At 42.4% G+C, this 16951-nt stretch overlaps 1 protein-coding gene across 1 annotated transcript in view; it reads right to left on the bottom strand.

Moving 5' to 3' along the window:
• The window catches only part of LOC125899535 (heat shock cognate 71 kDa protein-like), a 115833-nt gene extending 113448 nt beyond the window's left edge, over positions 1–2385 (bottom strand). The window contains exon 1 of the mRNA XM_049593930.1: positions 2293–2385. Within this exon, the coding sequence (XP_049449887.1) occupies positions 2293–2385 (93 nt within the window). The remainder of the gene's footprint in view (positions 1–2292) is intronic.
• Between the last annotated feature and the right edge of the window lie 14566 nt (positions 2386–16951).

Raw genomic sequence — 16951 nt, 5'->3', positions numbered from 1 at the left:
AAAGGGCCATTCACACTGCTTGTGTGTGTCAAGCGTGTGTCAGTTTCAGTCAGTCAGTTTCAGTTCTGCAACGTCACTGCTAGTTGCCACTAAATCCTACTCGATGTTCCTTTAATAGGCAGCCTGCATTTCTACAGCAGTGATGTTAAATACCCAGCAGAATTTTGTTTTGTATTTAATTTTAAAAATTCCAAAGTCTTCAGATTTATATTTTTATATAATGCCACCCTGCTGACACAGACAAACTACATATAGTATACTTTACAAAACATAGTAGTACATTTTGCAGATGAAGAAAACATCTAAATTATCTCTTTGCCGTCTGGAGTTACAGTGGACTTTCAGAGGCCACGCAGACATTTTGCTTAAGGCGTCTGTCAAGATATTGGATTTAATTTCTGTAGGCTATTTTGAATTTTCGCCAAAGCCACGTCAATTAGTCTTAACTCCTCTTCTTAAGGGTACAACTTGTTACACAAGTTGGAACATTTTTTTCTGTCTATGAATATTTCAGACCATGACCTGCATCTCAGCGCTGTACTGTGGAAAGAGTTGAGTAGAAAAGGAATTAAAAACACTGATTGTCAGTGAAGTTATTCTTTTAAATAGCCTGAGGGATTATGCTAATAGTTTGACAATCAATCTCATTCAGTGTTGTAGCTTTAGTGATTTAAATCTGCTGCAGAAACTACGCTGGATGCTACTCTGTATCACTGCTCATTTTGTGGGGAAATTAGTTTTCAAGTTGAAATTAATTCTACGAACTTGTCTAAATCTATTTTTAACTTTTATGTCACTACTTTATAGTTCAATCTACCCTGTGATATAATCACCACAAAATACGTGATATTCTTTACATCCTCCTGACCCAATTAATAGTAATGGTTCAGGAGGATTGCTTGCCATTTCCATAAAAGAAATTAAAGAGCGCTGGGATTTTACCATTCGAGCTTTTGAGGTTTAATGTTTGTAATGCTCACTCGGCGTGACCTTGGCTTTTCCTTGCCTTTTCACAGCCAGCTTGGACGGAGAAAATAGGGAAAAAAAAGGCAGAGAGATCTGGTGAGGACAAAATCTCTGCTACAGAGTCCCACTCTTTATCTTTCACTCATCTGTCACTGACTGTTTCTCCTCCACCTCACTGGCAAGGCAAAACACGGCCTGTGGTTCTCCACTCCCTCGACAGGGGCCCTCACTGACCCCCCAGCAGTAATTTTAGACTTCATGTCGGCTGCGCCAGAGAGCCAGCCCCAGCTAATTCAAGGTCATAGTTTTTATTATTTTATTTTGGAGAATAGAGGCCAACCTGTTCTCGGGCACTGTGCCACGTTAGAGACAGCTGAACCATTGCATTATATTTCTGTAATCATTTTGCCAGTGTCTGTAGGAGTCTGTTATCCATATGTCCATTTCTCTGTTCTGGTTTAATAGAATATTTTAGTGTTAATTTTGTGCTTGTTTTCCAACTGAATTAATGATGCCAAAAGTCCTCTTTGTATTTGTGTAAATATAATCATGTAATGAGCAGAGAGTGGGAAGACTAAAGCTCCTTGTGGCAAAGGCTGCCTCAGAGAGAGCTGAGACGGACATGCATGACGCATGAGGATTGCAGCAGTTGGACACCGCTTGCTCCCATGCTGATGAGCGAAATCCTGGTCACTGTTACTGGATGGAATAATAAAGTAACAGCGGGTCTGACTGCCAGCAGGGAGTTGGGCTCGCAACAGTAGTGCCAGTCACATTGTCGTACATGTGGTCATGTTCGACATTTACAGTAAATGTTGACGTCAGATGCCTCTCGTTGTCATGCTATGTCAGAAAAGTTGAAGCGTGACCGAGAAATGTGTTTGGACAGCTCTGGTGTCGCCAACCATTCCAGGGGACATCATCCTTCTACAGACAGTGCGGTCAGAGCGGTCCTTTTGTAAGGACTGACATCTACATAGAACCACATCAGTGGTTTAGAGCGACAGGTCACTTTTTTACACTAACACTTGCCACTGGCCACTGTGGAGCTCCTGGTCTTGATCCAATGGAGCAAACCAACAAGCACTTTACAAATGGTCCTCTAGACTGCAATGAAAGCGTTATACTCCCATACTACACCATTTAAAGACTTTAGTTAGTCTTTTATCTCAGACATGTTAGGATGTTACATACCTTGACATGTTTCGGCAGAAACTTCCGCCTTCCTCAGAAGTGTCACTTGGTGGTGGTTGTGACGTGTCTTTATCAGCTGATCTGTCAATCAGCCGATATTAGGGAGGCGTGACCTTCCTGCCAAAAACTGACAGGACGGTCACGCCACCTGCTGTCCGTCTGCCGCCTCTCCAGGATGCTGCTCCAGGTGTGGGAGAGCATGTATGCCCCCTCGACCCTGTTCATCGTCCCTGGGCCCCGCTTCCTTATTTGCGCGAGACCGTGAGACATGGGCACCGTGTTCATGTGTGTTCACGTGCTCGGGCCTTCAGGACACTTGGATCACTACAGACGAGCAGTATAGAGATGTTTTGTGGTTTCAATTATGTGTTTTTGGACGTTTGAATCTGGGGTGCCGTAAGCCTCCGTTAGGTGGAGTTGTGCTGCTCCCCCCTCTCCCCTTGGATCTCCACAAGTGTTGTGAGGACTCTAAAACTTCACCTGAGCCTCCCTCGGAATATGGGTGAGTAGATAATGGGTGAATTTCCATTTTTGGGTGCACTATCCCTTTAAGTGACATACTTAAGGAGAAAACCTAAGGTGTTTTTTGCAACTGGTCCCTGGATCTTATTTCATCAGAAAAAAAAGGTGAGCACAGATAAGCAGGTGTTAGCTAGGTTAGTCGACGGTCTCAGACATGCCAAACAGCATCAGAGAAACACTGATTTGCAACGGGAGACTGCTTTATTCAGTGTTTTTACTAGTTTTATGCACCAAGTCTGTTTGTTTTGGAGGGGAAAAGACCTCTGTGGTCAGTTCGGTTCATGTTAAAGTCTAGACCAGAAACAAGGTTAGCACACGTTAAGTTATCCAATAAAGTAGGTGAGCACACATTTGTAGGTGCTGGGCTACAGGGTAGGAGAAATTCAGATCTTTTTTTATGTGAAACTGCTTTATTCATTGTTTTTACTAGTTTCAATCACCTGGTTAGTTTGTTTTGAAGAGGAGGAGACCTCTGAGCAGTGAAGACTGAATCTAACCTGGAGAGGTTTCAGCTGGTTGCACTCTGCAGTCCTCACCCCTAGATCACCCTGAATCCTCAACACTGGACCTAAAATGACATCATATATTTTGTCAGATCAAATATGATATCATGTAGAATCTATCAGTACCATTTATGAAAGAGAAATCATGTCTGACAGTTTATGGTGTTCATTTTTGCCTACAAGGCTAGCAAACATTTTTATTAAGTTATCATCTTGCGGGGCCGTGCAGCAGAATGTTTTTATTTATTTGAAATAAGCACGTTGTTTCTGAATGACTGATGCCGCCTGATAGCCCTTGCGAAGCAGAGTACCGTTAAACTTCACTCACAACTTTTCCAGATCGATTTCCTCCTTCTCACCTCCACAGAATCACATCATTAGATTTGCCTGGTTAGGTGACACCTACACGTCTGATGGGTGATGGATGTTTTATATATAGAGACCAAATGAAACCCCACCCCCCACCCCCACCCCCACACCGCCACACACCTCCCTGTCATACGCACACACAACTCTGATGTTCCTCCTATCATCTTCTATCAGAGAGGCAAGATAACCTCAGAGCCAATGACAAACTTTGACAAATGGCTTGTCTCCAAGCACCTGCGAGAAGATGGAACTGACAGACTCCTTCACCTTTCCTCTTCCTCCAAGCCTTGGGCTGTGCCAAGCAGGCATAAGTGATATACTGTAGGACGTTGCTGGGTGTAAGTCATGCTCCTTCCGTTTCCTCCAGATTGTGAGGGTCTCCATCTATCATTGTCAGTCACCTCTCTCTCTCTCTCTCTCTCTCTCTCTCTCTCTTTGCCTCTGTCCGTCTCACCCGCTCTGTCTGTCCTGTGAGCCTTGTCTCTTTACTCATTCACCCAAAGGTCACTCTTCCATCCTTCCATCCCCAATGTTTCGTCCCTCCGCCACTGGAGCAGTCTGCAGATATCTATAGCTCTGTACAGATGGCTGATAATCTGGCCTGGGGTCATTATGAATCCTAGCCAGGGCCCTGACCGACGGCTACTTTCCCCTTCTGTCAGTCCATCTCCATAAACGTGGCCTAAAATGAGCCATTCATCTACATTTCCAGACATTTGGCTTTTCTTGGCAAATACAGCTCAGCTATTTTGCCTGGAGATTCCGAATCCATACGCTTTATTTAAGCAGACAAAGATGGATATGCGCTTGAGTTGTGGATAAAGTGCATGCACACACACCCTCTCTCTCTCTCTCTCTCACACACACATACACACACACACGCACACACACACACACACACACACACACACACATACACCGGCGATCACCCCACCAGTGCCATTTTGCGAGCTAGTTTATCATAAGGTTCTAACCGACTGGTGTAGCGCAGCACTGAAACACTGAGCATTAAAGATTTTACATGCCACCTGGCAAAAGTGTTTTGTAGTTTCTGTCTGTTTAATATTATTCCTGACTTATGAAGTAATAAGAAGTACCACCTACAAGTATGATTCAAAGTCATGTGAATAATTTTAATTTAATTTTTAAAAAGTCAGATGGGAATCCTGAAAATTCCAAGCTCATCATTCGCCATGAGTCCTCACCCCTGGTCCCTTCCTACCCCCCTCTGTCCTTACAGTGAGTCTGTTTTTCATATTCTCAGCACCCTCCATGCATCATTCACGCTGTTGCCTCCTGTTTTCCCTCTTCCCCTCATTATCCTGCCAATGCCGAGTCCATTCGCCAAACCCCGGTCTCTGTCTAATGTGGTCACCTGACAGCCGCCCGTAGTCTCCGCCCTCCTTCCTCTTAGTGTTCATCACCATGTGACACTGCTGACCTTCATCGGACGTTGTTTCCATTAGTTTGACAAATCCGGCGCGTCAAAGCAGCTTTGTTGACATGCAGGTGTGGAATCACCACTGAATGGGATTCTCATAATGAAAGGGTCAGAGGAAGTGATGGCGTCCATCAGGGGTCAGCAATTAGGTGCAGTCAAGGGCCGCTGTTTTCAGCGCTATTTCATAGGACGCACGCAATTTTACAGGTGTAAGAATATATTTATTTGTATTTATCTGTTGGCCGCTTTTGCCGACATCTATATGCGGTTGGCCACCGCTTCCTCCAAATGATGTTTATATGAATCTAATTTGCATTGGAAAGAACATTTCTACAGGAGACATTATGTCCCCTCTCTTACTGTTTATGCAGTAGCAATTTATGTTCACCTGTAACATTTTGTTCTGATGCAGGAAGTAGTGTGAAATTGTTGCACAGCAGAAAAAAAATATACTTAAAGTCAGAACTGCCTTTTAGTGTTTTGAGCTGTCTTAACATGAACATAAAAATTGGCATTAGCTGTTGAAGCTTTGCAGTAAGGGACATGTTTTTTAAATCAACATTGCACATACTGTAATTTGTGCCTTCAATTTATGGTGTAAATGGCTTTAATTTTTTCAAAATAAAATGGGGACAAATGCACATATTATGAATATTGAAAAGGGACGTGTCCCCTGCAGATATGCTGCACATACATTTGGTTTGGGGAATATGCATTTTTCATACTTTAAATCTGAATGTTTCATCATTAGGTTAACAAGAACCACAATCCTGCTGGGATTACATTTACTCTGAAATGTATAAATTTAGTTGTGTCTGAATGGATTTCATAGGAGACACAGTTAGGTCTGGTGTGTGTCTTGGTGTGTGTGTCTCCGATTGTGCATTGTAGTGATCTCTGGAGGCAGCAGTAGCTGTGTCAATCCCAGTGTAGATGAGAGAGAATCTATGACTGCCCAAGGAAATGGTATAGCCCCATGAACAGATGACCCAGTGATAAGACACTTTAATTTGTATTTCTGTGTGTGTGTGTGTGTGTGTGTGTGTGTGTGCAGCTGCATGTTTTAATATGACTATAAGACTACATCTTCTTTTTGTGTGTCCCGGTTTGCTGCTGTTGCAAAATCACACCTTTAATCTCGCCTCAGCACTGAGTCATTTTCTATTATCTCGGTTTCTTTAGAAATATAATTCAGATCCTTTCAGCAAATCTAATGAATTAATGTGCTGTAGCTATGATGGTAATGTTTAAGATTTCTATGTCCCACCCCGTGAGTCCTCAATCTTTCTTAAGCTATAGATTCATCCTTGCACTAACTTAGCTGATGAGAAAGAAAGCTCTAATTCTTTCAGAAGACACTGTATGTGTTTGGATGTGTGTCAGCGAGAGTGTGAAAGAGTGAGTGAAACTGATTTTTACAGTTTTTTTTTCTTTGAGTCTCCAGGGCACTGTGATTTCAAGGTTCATATCTCCCAAGTGTCTCACAATATGTCCTCCTTTTTTTTTAAAGTTACTGAAGAAGCCTTTCTCATGATCAGTCCACAAACTGCAAAGGGCAAGGTTGTGACTTCTGTATCCCGTTGCCTATCCTTCCTCCGAGCACGCACTTGATCTTAACGCAGAAAGACAGTGCAAACAGCTTCCCTCAGATTCGAGCCAGGATATGCAAGCAAGCCTGTCCTTCCTCCGCTGCTATAAAGCACGGACCTTGATTCTTTTTCTGAAGTGTGCACTCGGACCACAGCCTCCATAACGCATTCTATATCTACTCTCAGGTTTCTTGAAGGACAAGGCACATTTGCTCTTTGACAATAGATATGCTTCTCAAAACAGCAGTCAGTGGAACAACAGTGAAGTATGCCCTTTCCATGACAGAACCCTCATCCATCATGAGGACAAGCATCCCAAGTTTATTTCCACTCCGCTTCTTAGATTTACGTGAGAAGATTGCACCTTGAAGTGAGTGTATACCCTCTTATAAACCCTTATAAACTCCATAGATTTTATACTATTTCAAATTTACAGCCACCAGCTATCAACTAGTGATCCATTTCATTCAGAGTGTGCAGCTTTATTGACAGATTTGACCATTACAGTGAGTCAACTATTTCTTCTGACAGATGTCTGGTATAACCGGTTGTTCATGTAGGCTGATGTTGAAATGCCTGCATTTAAAATGTAGATTGTTTAACCCTTCATTAAAGGAATACCTCACCAACAAAATGACCATTTGGAAATCAAGGAGTTATATGCTCAAAAAAAAAGAGAAGGCTGGTTTTGAAGAAAACATAGAGTTTCAATTTCAGTTCAGTTTTTAATGGTAAGATTTTAGCGAAGCATTGATCAAATGAAAAATGAAATGAACCTTGGATTATACTGCACAAATTATGTGGGAGTTTGATACAATTTGACTGTTTTTAAACGTGGTGCCCAATTGATCAATCACAGTTTCTGCCAGTGTATTGTTAGTCGGGCTGCCCGCCCACCTACTACCCTTTCTCCATTGTCACTCTTGGCCGAGTAAAGCCATGCCGCACCAATTTGTGTTTCCATTTTCAGTTGAGACGCGCCATGCCATGCCAAGCTGCGCCGGAGATGGATCTTCTCAGGAGTAGGTCCAAAAGTGGGTAGCAGTGATGTCCCGCCGACTACAGCCACTGCCCGCTTCTCCTCCCTTAACAAGCGTCTGTCTTGCGAGACTGAATTTATCTCTGTCTGCAGGAGACCAGAGAGAAAGGCGTTTTTAAAAGTCTCTGTGTGTTCAGCTCTCAGTACTTTTGTAGCTTCTGACTGAATCTCTGTGGTTTGGAGTTGAGTTTCTCTCCTGCGTCCTGTTTTTACTTTACATATCTGCTTTATTTTACTGTTTGATGGTTGCTATCAGCCGCTATAAAAAGTTCTGTGAAGTTGCTGCTCAAAATTCACATTTCCTTTTTTTGCTGCTTCACAATAAAACATTACACATAACAAAACTTTATTGTGAAGAATCTATAGGAAATGAGATGTTCATGAAGAGCTGCAGACAAAAGGCTCTTACTGCACCTCTGCAAACAGCTCACCTCCAACAGGTAAACTTCTTTTACCTGCCCTGCTGTGGAAAAACACATGCAGCAGAAATAACAGGAGAATTTAGTCGTGGATCAGCATTCTGCTTTTAAACGTCATCACTCAAGACAAGCCGTCATCAGATTAAGACACACCCTGAAGAAGGTAGCCCTTTTATAATGGAATTGCAAATCCCTGCTGTGCTGGGCTGACTGCCCAAACCAAGCCATGACTGTCGAAAAAGGGTATAAGTTGACCCGGCGACCTGCCTCAGCATTGGGGAAATTAAAAAAAAACAAAAAAACAGTGTTTTTAAACTACAGTTGTTCAGAGAAAAGAAATAATACCCTGCTAATGTTACAGTGGACAGTGATAAAAATGAAACCGACTGCACATACAAGCCCTCACACACACATACAGCACAGAGCCACCAGTCTCTGACCTGTTAGCATTTGGCATGTTAGCAGTTAGCCAACAGTAGACCGTTTGGTGTTAACAGCAACATTTCATTAATGCTAACGAGTCAGCAGCTGACATTTATATTTACAGTGAGTGAGCTGAGGATAACGCTGCGTTGACGATGAGGAGTCAGAACTCTGCAGTAGCTCAAATCATGTCATTAACGTCAACCACTCACTTACTTACTCCTTTTCATCCCCTATGGGAAATTAGGCTGCAATAAGATGTCTTCATTGCAATTTGTCCTTGGCAACATGCTGAGCCTCTCCCAGTGACCGACGCATTTTGTCCAGTCAGCCCAGGTAACAGGGCTGTTTCTTTTCTAGCTTTTTAGGGACCCTTTCTTTTGACCATATATTTCAATCCCTCATAAATCAAATTTGCATCTATTACATATGCATATGAGACCAAATGGCATTTTTACACATAAATATTATCCATTTAAATTTAACTTCACTGTATTGTTAATATCAAAGTCTCTCTGGTACCTTTTCAGAAGACATTTGTCCCCTGGGTCTATTGTATTGTGCTGCACTGGGTCACCGGCCCCCTGAGAAGGTACTTGCCATCTGGCCTAACAACTTTTCTGGGGGACACCCTGATCAATAAGTCGCTTTGTTTGCTGTTTTCCATGGAGTGCAAGAAAAGTTCTCTTCATTAATTCAAGCTAACATGGCATGACTAATTGATATACAAATGGTCATATGGTGGGTGAAACATTCCTTGAATAATATTTGTCAAGTTTACACTGCTTTGAACCATAACAATCAGATTATAATCAGCTTATTGATCAGGACAAAACAGCTACACACAACACGTTAGTGTTAATAACAAACCATAATTCCTACAAAGCCATTTTGGACTCCAGATTCAGTGCCCGTTGTTGCTTCAGTCGATACAAGAAATAATAACTAGCTTGTTTTACTGAAACAAAACTTTCATGAAGAGTTAAAGATAATTTTTTTTGTCATTTTTCAGTCCGACAATGAGCCGGCTGGTTGGGTGTACGTGACTCTGTGTGCATGTGTCTATACTCTGCTCTGCACTGCCCATGATAGCAGTAAAATACAGAATTATGTTATTTGACAAGGGTCCGATCTTCAGACTGCGGAGCGTATGAAATTGCGTGGCATCCATAGGTGCATATACCCGCGCGCCATTATCATCACCATCACACCTGATTTTTGTATGCTTTATGGCCTTGCAGCGACTGTGTTTACCTATTCAGAGTGTGTGTTGCTGATAGATGACAACAGTCAGGTTGAGAATGGTGATGAGGTTTTTGTTCATGGCATAATGCAGGAGCCAGGTATCAGCAAATACAAGGGACCTGTCATTATCTAAAACACCACATTTCCCCTGAGATACTCTGAAAGATACAGCACACTTGCAGACATGGTTCCCCCCCCTCCCTTCATCCCCATCTCTCACTCTCTCCCTCTTACTCAAATGCTCCAACATTACACACAATAATTCTTTCAGCAGAAACAGTGATGCATTATTTGTTAAGCTCTGCTACGTTCTGAACTGAATGAACGGTGCATTTCTCGTCTCCAGGGAGCATGCTTGTTATCTGTGTACGCTGTTAGACGTATGCATTGTAAGGCTATTATAAACTCAAAGGTTGTGGGTGTGTATCTGTGTGCCGGCTCATGCCTATTTAGATATACATGCCTGCTATAAGAGACATTTTTCACTCAGTCTCTCTCGGTAATTTCAACAGTAAAGTAAGCACGCCACCACTCAATAATGATTAACTGTGTGCAGTTTGGGCTAAAATATGGAGTCGAGTCTTGACATGACAACTGACAAATAGCTCCCACTGTGAATGTTTAAAAACACAATCTGACATGTCACATTTCGGGGGACTGTCAAAGGTTCACAGACCAGCTATTTTCTGGGCTGGCTGTAATATGGTTCTATTTAGGATGCTGTTTTTCTTTCCCCCTCGTATCCCCTTCCCCTCTCTCCCTCTGTGATCCATATCATTGTTCCCCGGAGAGGGAAGAAAGGTGACAAACAAACCTATTCATCATCAGCAGGTTCTCCTGGCTAAACTGTTATTCGAGCTGAACTCTCTAAACTTTTCCCAGTGGTCTATTGTTTACGGCTGCATCCTCTAAATTTACACCCACCGTTCTGTTTTATGAAGTGTCCATGGAGGGTAAGAAAGGTAGATAGAGGCCTGATGTCAGCATATTTCCCTGTCCTGCATCTATACTGTGATGTATGGTTGAACAGGGCCTCTGTTTGGGCCCTCGTTCTCCATTTTTTACATGGTGCTATTGTTTTATACCACCTAGTTTTAGAAATACAGCATCATCATATTACTAAGCTCTCTGAGGAGGGCTTATTGTAAATGATTGGAGGTTATTCACAGGACCAAAAGGGAGGGAGAGGAGTTGAGATGATTTGGAGGAGGGAGCAGTGGGGAGAGAAGAAATGCAGGAGCCTCGCACTATATTGGCTTTAGAGGTAAACAGCGGCGTTATATGAACCCTGCCTATTTTCAAACTTCTGCATTCAGTGTAATGAACTCAAGCTGCTGTGTAAGAGCTTCAATTTACGGCGAGTTCATTATCTGTAATTGTTCCTTTTATTTGTCGGGCTTTTGTTTCTTAGACACACTAAAAGCAAATGCAGATCATTTTGAATAGTTTGTATTCCGCTAACATTCAACTCACAGCGCGACACCAGCATTAGCAGCCGTAGTTGTTTACAGAAAAATCATGCAGGGACGTCGCAGAGTCTAAATTTTAGTCAATAAACCCCGGCGCACTGGCAGGCGAGCAAGCAGACTTGTCTGTTTTTAACTTGTACTCAAACAATACACATTAGCACCAAAGCCATTGTCTGCGAGTCCTTTTTAATCAAAGTCCGAATTGTCACTGTGACAAATTGAATTAATTCCAATTTTGCTCCGTCTGAGTGACAAGATTCCATTATGCTCACGGGCAGGCTGTCTGCAAATTGCATTATGACCTGATGTCTCCATGTGTATTTCCAAAGCAGCCTTTGTAACGTTGGCAGTGGTGTGACTGAATGATTGGTGGAGGAAACAATGGGCTGTATTGTTAATATTATCTCCACCTTTCCAAAAACCTCTTAGGTTAATTATTCTGCCTTTGCTATATCACCATGAATGGAACTGTTCTGCAGTGGACTGACATGTATACAGGCGTTATCAGATATAGTTAGTATCATTATAATTATGATGACTGGTCCATACCCATTGGTAGCTTTGTCACCTTCTGCCTATGCCAATCCTCAATGCCTATGTGCAGTTTCACATAGATTGACCACGTCAGTGACAGAATGACACACTGACAGTTTCTGTGATTATGTACAGCATACCATACCATGACTCAGTCATACCAAAAATTATAAGAAAAACAACAACACTGGTCCACAGGGGGAGCCACAGCGATCGGTCACATTTTAGCCATTTTTAAGCATTTTTCTGTTGTTATAGCGCCACCCAGTTGCCAATTAGAGTTACATTTCTCCAGTCACCTTGAGGCGTCCTGTTCTACATATATACCAAGTTTAGTGAAAATCGATATGGCAGTTAGGCCAAGATAAGAAATTAGCTCTCTAGCGCCCCCATTTTGTTTGATGGGGTCAATAATGGAGGGGTCCCCTCAGATTATGTCAATCAATCAATTTTATTTATAAAGCCCAATATCACAAATCACAATTTGCCTCACAGGGCTTTACAGCATACGACATCCCTCTGTCCTTAGGACCCTCACAACGGATAAAGAAAAACTCCCCAAAAAAACCCTTTAATGGGGAAAAAAATGGTAGAAACCTCAGGAAGAGCAAATGAGGAGGGATCCCTCTTCCAGGATGGACAGACGTGCAATAGATGTTGTACAGAACAGATCAGCATAATAAATTAACAGTAATCCGTATGTGTGGTCATATGCCTACAAAGTTGCGTGGTGATCAGTGAAACCCTTGAGATGTTATACACCTTTATGTGATGAGCCACGCCCTCCGCAATATTCATTGCCTTATAGAAGCTCAGTTTTAGTAAGTTTTACAACTTTTGCCAAGAGGGAACTTTAGATATTGGTCCCTAGATTATGTTCACTGAGTTTCATGCAGATCGGTCAAACTTCCTAGGAAAAGATCGATTTGAACTGTTTTTCAAAAACTTCAAAATGGCGGAAAATCTATATAACCGGAAGTTATGGGTTCTTGAGGCAAATTTGTTCCTCATGAGGAGAGGCATCTCTGTGCAAAGTTTCATGTCTCTACGACATACGGGGCATGAGCTATGCCCATTCAAAGTTTGCAAATTCAGTTGGTTGCTATAGCGCCCCCCTTTGGCCGATTGATGTAATATTGCTTCATTCACATCCTCCCATGACCCTCTACCACTGTGCCAAATTTCACATGGATTGACCAAGTCAGTGAGGAGAAAAACGTGGAACAGACACACAGACAAAGTTTTCGTCATTATGTAGTAAAGATACAGTAGTAAGACTGATCAATAAAATAATTCAGTACGTGCAAAGTTGCATATTCCGTCTTTCTTTTTTTTCTTCTTTGAACTGCACTATAGATGGCTTTTGTGTTTCTCCCGAGCAGTATGGTACAGTTCAGTTTCTGTTTCCACTGTGAAAAGTTGTGGATGGTACCAATGGAACCGTTCCATACTGTCCCCATTTTTGGTCCCCCCTCTGTTGGGGTACCTAGCACACAGATCCAGTATTAAAAGGTGGAGCTGTGAACACTGCAGTCCGTTGATTGGTCAATAGAGGATGGTCACTCTCTTCAGGGCTGAGTTGTGGCTGGATTTTAGACTCATATAACCACTCTTCATACTGTGGATAGTTTCATTAGTAAACTGTAACTATAAAATGAAAGGATGTTTTGCTGCCTCTCACAGCAGCTGGAGTCTGAGAAAAAAATAACTTGAATCACTGGGCCGACTGTCAACAACTTTTAACTTATTAACTTGTAACGTTACTCAATGCATGAGTTGACAACGTGAATTCATCAACATACCTTAAATTTCACTGTGACAACTTTAACCATTACTTTAGTTTTTATATGACATCACATGGATCTTCAAGCGTTTATATATATTAATTTCGCCCGGGACGGCATATATCCCAATCCTCACTCATTTCCACACACAAAAAAAAAAGTGTTGTGGAGCGTTGTTCCTGTGGGCTCCAGCAACACTTAACCCCTGAGCTTGCCTGAGAAGGACTAAATGCACAAACCTACTATTTTTTAATATCTCCTCAAGAAACTCTCACTGCAGTCTGTTTTATTCTGTTCTGAAAATGTCGGACTCTAACCCTGTTCTGTGGACGATAAATGAGGTGCAGACTGATAAAGGAGGAAATACTCTGAGTGCTGGACAGAGCAGTGAGTGACAACAACCTCGCCCACATTTAAGAGTACTGTTTGCGGTGGAAACGCTAGGGTCTAGGTACAATGATGCAAGGGTTACTTTTGGTTCCACTGAAAGTGTTTGGTGAAACAGGGCTTAATGCTCTCTACATACAGTCCACTCCACCATTACCCTTATGTTTGATATTTTTCAAAAAACATCTGTGCCTTTGGCGGTGCCCTAGGAAGATCTGCCACTAGAATTATTAGTGAGTCTTCACCCTTGAATAACTTAATATCAGGTAACTACAGGCTTGACTATTAGAGCATGTGCACACAGTTTTAAAGACAATTATTAAAAAATAATAAGAGGATATCATGCTGGATAGTGAAGGACTCCATTACCTGAGCTGACCTTTGCGTGTGTGAAGTTTGATAAAGTTGGAAATGCATCACAGATCTGTGTAGTACTTGCCAAAGATTTGTATTCACTTTGTCGTCCCTTATGCTTTTTCTTCTCGCTATTATCCAGCTGCCTTTTTAATACATGTAGTGCTGGATCAATGCGTGACCTTATCCAGCAGAAAATTGCTGGGCAACGATATCTAAAGACTGTTGAAGAATTAAATAATTCTTTCTTTTGTGTCTGTCTGTCTTTCTTTCTTTCTTTCTTTCTTTATTTCCATCTGTCTCTCATTCTTTTCTTTCTTTCCTTCAAAGCACCGATGCACTTCATACCTCTGGAGTATCAGGCCAGACGAGCCAGACTATCTAAAATGATCCATCATTGTAAATCTGCCAGCTGCTGTTACAATAAGTGCTCTCGGTACCTGTTTATGATGCCTCTCCAGATGTCTGTCAGACACAGCGGGCATGCAGAGCATTCACAACTCCTCAACATCTTAGTTACAACGAATTAAATAATTATTTGTTTAGACTGTGCCTTTGGATTTATTTAAATCATAAAAGGCAGAAAGCATCATATTCAAAGCTTGTTCTAAATCTCCATAAATGCTATTGTTCTTCTGCTTCATTTTCCAAACTCTAAAACATGTTTGCATAGGTAGCATGCTGGGTCGTCATCCCCCGCCCCCCCCCGCCCCTCACATTCACTGCCGTGAGGCTGTTAACTGTAGTGATGCAGTGCCTGTCTTTGAAAAGGCTGTTCTGCATACACAATTGCTCTGCTGGACATATACCTCGTGGCAAGCTTTCTGCTGATGTAGTAGTATTGCAGACAGATGCAGGGGTTACTCTACTCAAACAGGGTCAACATCTCCCCTGTGGTGCTCTAGTGTCCAGCGACCAACTGGGAACAGAGAGAGGGGAAAAGAATACAATGGTGTGTGAGTGTGACTGTCTGTGTGTGTGCAACAGGAAGCCATGACGACGTGGTCCTGACGCAGGTAGTACTGTAAACACAGCGGCTCACAGCACATGCAGTACATAAATGTAACAGTACAGCATTTTGTAGATACTAAGAAATAACTGAGCAATGTGTCCCTCGTGTGTGTGAGTGTCACTCAGTGTTGCAGGAGCCTGACCTTCTGCTGACAGGCTAGGAGAAAAAAACATGTGTAGTCCCCAGCTGCTACGACACAGTGATGTCCAAAGGTCTGTGCGAGGGCTATTCAGCCTGTGGGAACCAGCAGGGGGCAGGGCAAGGGGGTCCAGATGTGTGAACACCCCAGAGCGATGCGTCAACCATGGCCTAGGATGACATGACCTACCCTAGGGGCAGGACATCAGTTTGGTACAGTATACTGCCGTATGGGGAATGCACTGGTGGCTTTGGGTGTGCGTGTCTCTGTGAGCAGCAGAGCAGCCGCATATGAGACAAGTCACATACATAGAGGTCTAATAACACAAAGGATTTCTCAAGTGCAGCTCATCTGCGTCCCTTGAGCTTGAACCTCGCTGCAGAATATCACGTAAGTGTGATTTTGAGACAAAAGTTCATCAGCATGAAATACCGTGAGGTGAGTACCCGTTTGACTATTTTGAGTCTAGTGTACCTTATGAACTACAGCACACAAGATGCCATTAGAGAAGGAGATTGCTTTTTAAGTGCTATCAGTACAGAGTACACTGTTTAATCTGAGGAGATTTATGGAAGGCAATCACCCAAGTAAAAACTGTAGATGCCATTTATCAGGCAGAATGGAAATTACAGCCATAATTTTCACAACCGGACACAGATGAGACCTTATAACCACATAAACCCCCCTCGAGGTCCCTGGGCTCGTTTTTAATGCTCCTTCTCTGTGTTAGTGTGACCTGGAGGACTGACTGGCTGACTAGCTATGCACATCCCCCCTGTAGGTCTGCTCATTACCCGGCCCTCCCCTCAGAGTGTCACAACGTGAGAGGGACTAGTTTATGAACAAGAAGAAAGGCTGTCTGGGCTGCGGTGATTGAATCAGGAGAGAGAGATGGCATGGCTGATCATTTTTCCTCTGCCTGTTTTTTTTTCTTCTTTCAAGGGTCCAGTGTGAAGGATTTGCAGGGATATATTAACAGAAATGGAATATAATATTATAAGTGTGTTTTATTTAGTATATAATGACCTGAAAATAAGAATTATGTTTTCACTAATTAGAATGAGTCATTTATATCTACATAAGGAACAGGTCTTCGCCTACAGAGAGCGCTATGTTGCACTGTCACGTTTCTACAATATCCAAGAATGGACAAAACAAACACTGGCTCTAGATAGGGTCATTCACATTTTGTATTTTCGTGTCAGCCACCGTAGTTAGGAGCCCCTCCATGATAAAAGTGTCGATTGTTTTTCCCCACTGGGTTCGTTTGTAAATAAAAAAACTGGGGATTGGGGAATTGAGCACACATTAGCGGGTGCTAGGCTAACGGCCCATCCCAGACATGCTAAACAGTGTGGGAAGAACACTAATTTGTAATGTGAAACTGCTTTGTCTAGTGTTTTATCAATTTAAATCACCAGGTTTGTTTGTTTTGGAGAGGAGAAGACTTCTGCAGACAATTCAGATTCAAATAAAAGAAGATCTGCTGAAAGTCTTGATGTTAATTTATCAGAGAAAAAAAAAGGTGAGCTCCGATTAGCAGGTGCTAGGTTAGCGGACGG

This window comes from Epinephelus fuscoguttatus, linkage group LG2 (assembly GCF_011397635.1).
Source record: "Epinephelus fuscoguttatus linkage group LG2, E.fuscoguttatus.final_Chr_v1".
Taxonomy (NCBI): domain Eukaryota; kingdom Metazoa; phylum Chordata; class Actinopteri; order Perciformes; family Serranidae; genus Epinephelus; species Epinephelus fuscoguttatus.
Note: the sequence above shows the minus strand (reverse complement) of the source record. Positions and strands in the feature narration are given on the sequence as shown.